At 33.3% G+C, this 9,482-nt stretch overlaps 2 protein-coding genes across 2 annotated transcripts; one reads left to right on the top strand and one right to left on the bottom strand.

Moving 5' to 3' along the window:
- Positions 1–1,156: 1,156 nt before the first annotated feature.
- Positions 1,157–3,675, top strand: LOC148623103 (uncharacterized). The gene is made up of 4 exons (XM_088573635.1): positions 1,157–1,343; positions 2,270–2,353; positions 2,796–2,908; positions 3,194–3,675. Exons 1-4 carry the CDS (start codon positions 1,271–1,273, stop codon positions 3,389–3,391), a joined length of 468 nt encoding a protein of 155 aa, XP_088429761.1. The 5' UTR covers positions 1,157–1,270; the 3' UTR covers positions 3,392–3,675.
- A 2,976-nt stretch (positions 3,676–6,651) lies between these two features.
- LOC148623102 (uncharacterized) lies at positions 6,652–9,364 on the bottom strand. Its single transcript, XM_088573634.1, has 3 exons — positions 9,069–9,364; positions 8,395–8,541; positions 6,652–7,941 (listed from the first exon to the last, which is right to left on the bottom strand). Exons 1-3 carry the CDS (start codon positions 9,283–9,285, stop codon positions 7,538–7,540), a joined length of 768 nt encoding a protein of 255 aa, XP_088429760.1. The 5' UTR covers positions 9,286–9,364; the 3' UTR covers positions 6,652–7,537.
- Positions 9,365–9,482: the final 118 nt, after the last annotated feature.

Below are 9,482 nucleotides of genomic sequence, written 5' to 3'. Positions count from 1 at the left end.
TAAAGCCCACCAAATTGGGCCGTCCGTGCGAGACCCGACAGGGTAGTCAAGGGAGTTAAAAACCCCCTTTGTTTTATTCTTTTTTTGGTTTATTCTTACGTTTGTTATTAGCACAAAATACAGATACTCTTGGTCTTTTTATATCCCTTTGATTTCGATTTTTTGTGTCTTTCAGTTGCATGTTGTAATTGCAGAGATGCGTATAAGTGTCTAGTTCAAGTTATCTTAAGCGAAAATTCATGATTTCGTTTTATTTCTACATTACCCGATCGACGGAAAACGTTCCAATCGTTCAAAAAGTGAAAGTTCGACAAATCGCTAGACATTTGTTTTGGTCAAATTTTATCCGTTTTAAATGGTTTAAACCATAATAAATGAAATATGTGTATCCCTAAGTGTATGTACAATTACAAAGTATCATTATTTCATAGAAGAAATTGCCAATGGATTGTAGAATTGCGTTGGAGCATGACATTTTCTCAACGAATTACCCGGAAAATATTGACATCCGACATTTCGCTAGACGTTTTCAAAAAAGATGTAACTTTTTTGTTTGTACTGGAAATTTCATCAAATGCCGACGTAGAATTGCTGAAAGTATGTACATTTTTAGGAAATATTAATCGGAAAAGAATATTGTGTAAATAAGTTCTTACATTAATAACAGAATATGATTACTGAACGCTTAGAAATCTGACCATTTACCAACACTTTCATTTTTGCATTGAATATTTTTTTTGCCTAAAATTAACTATCTCAAAAAGAACATATGAAATTATTCTTCCATGCAAAATTTGGCAAATTTGATACCCTCTGCAATACGCAATTCACTATTTTAGCTTTTTTGAACCTACTCTGTGTTAAACCTGACATAAGGAATTTTGACGTTTTTTACGGGTTTTTGGAAAGTTTAATTGATTATAAAAATAAGAAGTACCATTTGTGACAAATATTCAGAACTTATTACTAGTTCAGATTCCAACAGTATATAGCTTTCACATAATCACAGTTTTGATTGTTTACAATGGTCATTTATAGTTGAGATAGGTGTGTTTTTCAACGTCATATACAAAGGTTCTAGAGAGCTGAATCGCTCACCTGGTTAAACTGTATCCAACTGAAGTATATTTTCCTTAAAATAAATGACAGTGTGCATAATATATTTCTACACATGGGAAAGGACATATTTACAAGTTGATAACATTTTATCTATGGGTTCAAGGTAGTGTGTATTTATTCACTTGTATCTGAGATTGTTGTTAACGGTAAAATGGATAGCACGCCAAAGAGACGGTGCCTACTGGCAGTAGATGGCAGTAAACATTCAGAACTGGCACTTAAATGTAAGAATTATCGTTTGCATCGCTTACATATACCAAGTAATAGCTTTTCGAAAGAGTTAGCCGGCTAGACTCTTTGCTTTATCTAGTATTGAGAATAAAAATTTATGTAATTTATTTTTGATAACGAAACTGTTGGTATTCTGATGGCAAACGTATTAGGATCTTTTTATACAGTTATTTTGCCATTTTTTTGCAATTTTGACCTTCCTCCGAAAGTCATATATATACCACACTAACGAAAATTGTTCACCCTCCCCCCCCGAAATTAATACATAGGGTCAAAATTGCGAAAAAATGGCAAAATTTTCGTCAGAATGGGTTAAGAGCGAGGAATTTTTTACATTTGGAGAAAAAAACAACAAATTTTAAACATCCTGGAACCAAGTGCCTGTGCACACTAGTAATATTTTTGAGCGGTAATCTGATTCAACTCACTCATATTCAAAAGCCGCATTAAATAGTTTACACTTGGTATATATTGCATGTGCTTTCAAATGGGAATAAAATTTTAATCAGAATTTGCTAAACATTCAGATGTAACACTATGTGAATATTCTACAGCACGTACTTGGTATATTTTCCGTTTACACGAGTACATTCCAGTGTGAATTCGAATGCGAATCATCGGAAACGAATTATTAACGTTTAATAGTTAAATCTTTCACATGAAATCGTCATTGCGTATGGACAGATTTTGGGATTTGATTTGCATTATATGTATGTACGTGTGAGTGAGACATAAAAATGAAATAAATCCATCTGTGTAATGAATTCTCTAAATTCATATGTGCCCGACAAAAATAGACAACTCTATAATTTATGCTTTATTTTCCTGATGTATGAACTGCATTATAATTGTATTCATTTTAGCAGTTTAGTGGTTGTTTTCACTCGTGACGTTCTATTTGTTTATGATATGGTTGTAGGGTATAAGAACAATATATATAAACCTGGTGACAAAGTCTTCCTGACACACAGTGTTGACCATCGAAAACATCTAACTTATGGCTGTAAGTATTACAGGAAGGAGAAAACATGTAATATCTGCATGGTTGTTAGTATAATACATGTAGGAATGATGACAACTGCTTATGTAGGTTTTGTAAGTAAAAACATTGAACAGATGTAAGGATTGTAGAAATACAGAATTTACCTAGCTTTTGCTCGGCTGTGTCTTACACAATTTTTCATGTTCAAAGTATTAAAAATGGCTATATTCTCATGTCTTTGATTAACATACGGGCTACAATACAATCTTCATGGAAAATTTGACCATTTACGTTATCCTTATACTTATTACATGTAGGACAGTCTCTGAAACTAAGTAGTTGGTAGTTAAAAGTGTGGAATTTCATTATTACAAAACACTGCTGTAACTACAACCACTAGTCTAAGATACTATCATAATTGGGTTGATAAATGTTTATATAAAGGTTTTACATATTTTTCTAGCTGTTGCAATGGTTCCTGGAAACCCAGATGCGCTCACTCATGCGTTCGCTGCAGAAGACAAGAAATCAAAAGAGTTACTGGAACATTATTCAAAAGAATGTAAACAACTAGGGGTGAGATTATGAGGAAAGGCTGATACAATAGTAGATTTGAAGAAAAAATCGCCTTTCTAGTTACACAAAAGAAAAGTTATTTTTTAGTGTAGCGGAAATGGCCGAGTAGTCCCGATTGGAAAAAAATAATTTACGTCATTGTTTTAACGAGAGCTAACTCCAAGGGAGAAAACTCTATCTTAAATCTTCTTGATCTTGCTCAAAATAAATAACAAGTGAATTTTACGTTACTGTTGCAACATATGCTTAACTATATAGATTTAGAAATAAATTTCCTTTTTATAGTTGGATGATGTAGAGTTAGTCAGAGTATCTGGAGAACCTGGGCCTGGTATAGTCCATGCTGCGCAAGAAAAGGGGGTTGATCTGATTGTGACAGGATGCCGTGGTTTAGGACAACTTAGAAGAACAGTGCTTGGGAGCGTTAGTGACTATATACTTCATCATTCTGAAGCTCCCGTTTTTATATGTAGACACGATTAGCACATTAACTGTGACACTTTACTATTGTTTATTTTATTATAAAGTGGCTAAAAACAAACATTGTACATCATTATAGGACGAAACATATTTAAAGTGTTACTTACTGTTTGGACAATCAGTGCAACATTAAACTTTTGTTTTATAAATGTAAGGGCATGACCCTTTTACCTGAAATAAACTAAGTATAAGAGAAAGAAATATAATTTACATATAGAATAGAAACGATTTTTTTTTCCAAATTACAGGGCCCATTAAGAGCGTATAAATCAAGTACAATGATTGATGTAATTAAATAACACGATACACAGTAGTATTCCTGAATCATAATGTCACAAACAGTCAGAATCGGAGCCATAACAAAAAAACAAAACACTTTGATATCAAATGATAACAGTATCAGGGCCTGTTCTTAGGTCAAAAGAGCTACTAATAAATTCACCGATTTTCTCCATAATAGACAAGTTTTCTTGTGTTAATAGCAGAAAAAAAAAGAATTTTTATATAAGTTATCAAGGTTCTGACAAGTGGTAGGAATATACTGAAAGAGTAATCAAGGGAACCAAGATTATAGCAGTAATCAAAATGTGACCAAGTGGGGCTCGTTAGCAATTTAATGGCCCAAAGGAAACATGAATATGGAATTACTTTTAATTCAGATTCAGAAGACATTGAAAAGATCTTATCTGCTGGCTATACTGCTTTCAAATATGTACATCTTGGCCTTCTAATTCCACACTGAAATACTATACAAAACTGAGTATATAAATGTGGTATTAAAAATTGCAAAACATGCAACATTCTTATAACCGACCCTTACTTCTCTAGTTCCCTTACAAACAAAACCTTCCATACAATAAGTCACGATGACTTAAGTTGCAAATCAACAAACTCCCGTAGTGGTATTAATTCAATATGGATCCTGAAAAATTCGAAAGATCTTTTGGAGACAATCAGTTCAAGACTATTATCTGAATATAATAACATTAAAACCTATGATTTTTCAGCACTGTATACTTCTATTCCCCATACTCAGTTAAAATCCCGACTTAAAAACATTATACATCGTTGTTTTTCCAAAAAAGATGGTACACCTAGATGCAAATATATAGTTCTTGGTAGAGATTCCTCGTACTTTGTAAGAAATAATTCCAAATCATCTTCCAAATATACAGAGGAAGAAGTTTACAAAATGCTGGAATTTTTAATCGACAACACATTTGTCCAGTGTGCTGGACGTGTTTTTCAACAAACGGTCGACATTCCAATGGAAACAAATTGTGCTCCTTTATTTTCTGACCTATTTCTTCCCTCTTATGAGGCTGACTTTATAGCTGATTTGATCAGAAAGAAAGAATATCGTTTGGCTAGATCCTTCAATCTCAGTTTCCGCTATATAGATGATGTATTATCTTTAAACAATCCTAATTTCGGGAATTGATACATCGCATCTACCTAAAGGAACTTGAGATAAAGGATACTACAGACACTGTGAAGTCAGCCTCATATCTTGACCTACACTTAGAAATCGATGGTAAAAAAAAACTATTGACCAAACTTTACGACAAACATGATGACTTTTCATTCAGAATTGTCAACTTTCCCTTCATCTGTGGCAACATCCCTTCGGCTCCTGCGTATGGAGTGTTCATATCACAACTTATACGTTATGCCAGAGCTTGCCGAAACTACAGACTTTTTGTATCGCGCTAGAACTCTAACAAATAGGCTTCTAGAACATGGTTATGTCGCTACAAGATTGAAGTCATCACTACAGAAGTTTTATGGTCGTCACCATGAAGTCGTGGATCGTTATAATGTATCCATCAGCACCATGAAAACTGATTTATTCAACGGGTCATAGTGTACCTTTCCTCGTTTGTCTACCCCGGACTTGACTTTTTATGAGCAACTAGGCGGGTGTTTCTAGAAAAGCAGAGGACGCTTACCCTACCCGTGCACCTGGTCCATGCTCCCAGTTTTTAGTGGAGTCCGAGTTGCTCATTTACTTTTGTTACTTTGTATGTATGATTTAAGTTACTTTAAGTTCTTTATTGTGTATGTCTGTTTTCCATGTCTAGTCTTTGTCCCTGGATTACATTTACATTCTTTTGATTACCGCTGTAACCTTGGTTCCCTTGATTACTCTTATACCAAAATAAAATACTACTCACGAGTGGAAAATTTAGGACATCCAACCCCTAAGTATAATGTAACCAGTAACAGTCAGTGAGCAGATTTTAGGCACAATGTGAAGTAAATGCAAAATGCAATGAAGCGTATAGTAACTCAGACCACTGTAGAGAACAAATCAAATTTAAAGAAATGAAATATAATGAAAAACATAATTATTAAACGAATAAAAAAATCAGTTTGTCCACAAAAAGAATGTAATCCAGGGACAAAGACCAGACATGGAAAACAGGCATACACAACAAAGAACAGAAAGTAACTAAAATCATACATACAAAGTAACAAAAGCAAATGAGCAACTCGAACTCAACTAAAAACTGGGAGCATGACCAGGTGCACCGGTAAAGTAAGCGTCCTCTGCTTTCTAGAAACACCCATCGAGTTGTAAAAAAGTCAAGTCCGTGGTAGACAAAAGAGGAAAGGAAAACTATGACACGTTAAGCAAATCAGTTTTCATGGCGCAGATGGATACACCGTAACGATCCACGAGTTCATGATGACGACCATAAAACTTTTTTAGTGATGACTTCAATCTTGTAGCAACATAACCCTGTTCCAGAATCCTCTTTGTTAGAATTCTAGCGCGATACAAGAGCTAATCCCTAATTATTATAGAGGGGGCATTTGATTAAGAAATGACGCTCATCCTCAACTTTATTATTTGTACAGTATAAACAGTAACACTTGGATGCAATACGAGTTTTTGAATATCTAGCAGTTTCAATTCTTAATGAATGAGCATCGATCCTTAATTAACATAATGACTGAGTGATATCTAAATATTTTTTCTTTTTCAAAACAATCTGTAAATGAAAAATAGGTGTCAAGTTTGCCTTTGTCAGTGTTCGTTGTTTGATACTTGAGATGACTCCAATATTTAAAAAAAACTGTCACACAATTTATCTTTCACAATCTTACATTAAGTGCCATGTTTTTGTTTTGTTTTTATTTTTATTAAAGTTAAGTAGATGACTTTCTTTTGTATAAAGTCTAAACTGGAAAACCATGTACTAACATTAGACAGATGTAGTTGTTTATTACACATAAAGGCATCATATAATAATCCATCAATTTTAAAACCTGTTTTATTAAAAAAATCTCATAGAAAACGTATAATAGCAGTTTTAGTCATTTCAAAACAGTTTTATTGTAGAAACAACTTAAAAGCTTTTTTAAAATTTAACTTAAAACGGCCTTAATCGTCCTACGTTGCTGGAAGTAATGGGAAACCTGCGGTTACTACATCCAATGAAAAACCTTACAAAATCGTGATGAGAGAATTCATTTGCATATTCAAAGAATTCTGTAAAAAACTAATTTGCATACAAAATTGACTTTTGTGACACAGAATTTTGCCTCAGAAAATTGATTTTTGAGACACAAAACAGACTTTTGTCTCACAAAGTTGATTTTTGTGACACAAATTGAATTTTATCTTACAAAAAAAAAAAAGAACTTTGTTCCACAGAAATGACTTTTGTGACACAAAACTGAAAATTTGTAGTATTTTATAAACTTTGTTAATCTGAATTCATTTTGGTTGAACAAAATTCACTTTTGTCTGTACAAAATTGAATTTTGAGTACAAAACCACAAGAATCCCATTCGGCGCCCCGTATGAAGTATATAATCTAAGTCATTGAAACATTTACTTTTCTCCATCTGTTCTACTTTTAAATTTATCTCTTTGGATCTTAGAAGCGTTTGTTTGTTTTGTTTGTTTGTTGGGGTTTAACGCCCGAGCAGCAATATTTCAGCTATATTCAGGCGATGAACATGAAGGGTATTTTGAAGAAAAATGACAGAACAGAACCAAATGACGGATCCAGAGGGCCGGTTGGGACATTCCTTAAAATAGGGATGGGATTTTTTTCTAGCATGAAATCTTTATTTTTCACAAATTCAACGATAAATACAACATTTTCAAATTAAGGAAGAAAATTAGTACACCATAGTTCAGAATTTAACATTATATGGCAAGGTATCATACCGTGGTGGTTTCGATGGTGTCATCATAAATATTTGTCTATCAATATCATCATCCATATATGAATCCTTCATGGAATAAGGGTCTTTCAAATGTTTCTTTCGTTTGTGGTCTTTTAAATCAACTTTTTCGGTTGGGTTTTTCTTCTGTGTGTTTTCGTATTTGTTGAATTGCATGTCGTAAAAATGTTTGTCTGCCGGATTTACAATCATCTTTTGATAAAATGGATATTCTTTGAGATCTGGTATTAGACACAACATAGAAAAAAATGCGAACCCTGTGGCTATAAGTGACATTCCAGCTGACCACGCAAGAAAGTATGGCTTTTCGACTTGAAGTATCCACAGTACGATTCCACTTATAGGAAACAATTCTGAAAAAAAAACTTGAATTTCTATAATGATATAGGGTTTTAGAATGAAGTTTGTCATAATGGCCTCGTCTTATGTTCGAAAATGGTAATACAGCTTCTTCGAGGACATAATAAATGACGCCAATATGATAAAACGTTCCCTTCTTTCAGGATACAAATCATTCAAAACTGAAAAATACATATTTTGTAGTTAAAAAGCTTGAGCAGAAGTCGTCATATTGGGTATGGCCGTATTGGGCCTGACCTTATCTCGCATTGGACCTGTTGGTTTGTGTTTGTACAATTATTAGTTTTATATTGCTCTTTTTCGTGTAGTATAAGTTTAGTATTAGGCTACAACATACAAATTTTACCTAACAGTCTGGTTTAATAACGATATGTAGCATATGTCTGATACATATAATTATTCTTGTCTCTTATACTACATGTAGTATTTAACCGTGTTGTGTATACCTGTTAATGACAAAAGAATTATGATTGATATTGCTGTCGCTCTTGTTCTGCTGCGGTCTGCCAAAACGTAGAAAGAGTATATCACACCAATGATGAAGAATAGACCAACAGTAACTGCTTCTAATATCATAGTCAACTTGAAAAATACTATAAATAAATATAATTAAAAAGTGTTTAAAACTAATCAAAGCAAAATTCTTCGCGAAAAATGTTCTGCTTCTGTACTTAAATAAGCAACCACAATTTCGACATTAGTATTATATTAATAATTAAAGAGTAATCAATAGAACCAAGATTCTGGCGGAAATCAAATGAACTCAATCCGGGGACAAAGACCAGACAGAGAATCAGACACACACAACAAAGAACATAAAATAAATAATATTGAATGAGCAACTCAGACTCTACTAAAATTAAAATCTTTTAAAAAACATGAATTTATTTCTATTCGAAAAAAAGATAGAAAATGTCAAGTATTTCAAATTTCATATGAATGGAACTAGTAATTTTACAAAAGATAAGGAAAGGCGGGACACGCGTATCCGTACAAAGGGTCTGTGATCCCAATTTTATTATAGTTGAGTTCAATTTCTTTTTTTACTTGACTCTAGTATTACATTGTGGAATTATATGATTGACAGTGTGAAAATGACACGAACTGGTGTCCAACTTACAATGATCACTGAAAGTTCCAGGAGTTGTAGCTGTGTAACACGCAGAAGAACAGTTAGTCAACCAAAACAAACCAACATGGATATCAGTCGAACTCAGAACAGTTTTATATACCATCCAATAATTCGTCAGAAATGCTGCTGATTGTAGACCAAAGGAAGTAAGCATACACAGAAATCCTATTTTTGCCCACGTCGATGCATCCCCACAACACGCCATTGATAAGTCCGTCTAAGAAAAAATCATAAATCGCACTTTAAATGTAATCCTATATAAAATGTCATGCCCTACTCTGGTAATGATATGGCGTAACTATGGATTGTTTCTGTTTGAATTGAGCTACGTTTCCCTCAATGAAACAATAGAAACAATTAACACCAGTGTTGTAAGTGACAGATGTTCATTTTAAATCTGAT

Source organism: Perna viridis, chromosome 3 (assembly GCF_037379345.1).
Source record: "Perna viridis isolate PV_CMFRI_1.1 ecotype Kerala chromosome 3, ASM3737934v1, whole genome shotgun sequence".
Taxonomy (NCBI): domain Eukaryota; kingdom Metazoa; phylum Mollusca; class Bivalvia; order Mytilida; family Mytilidae; genus Perna; species Perna viridis.
This window is presented reverse-complemented; position numbering and strand designations above follow the sequence as displayed.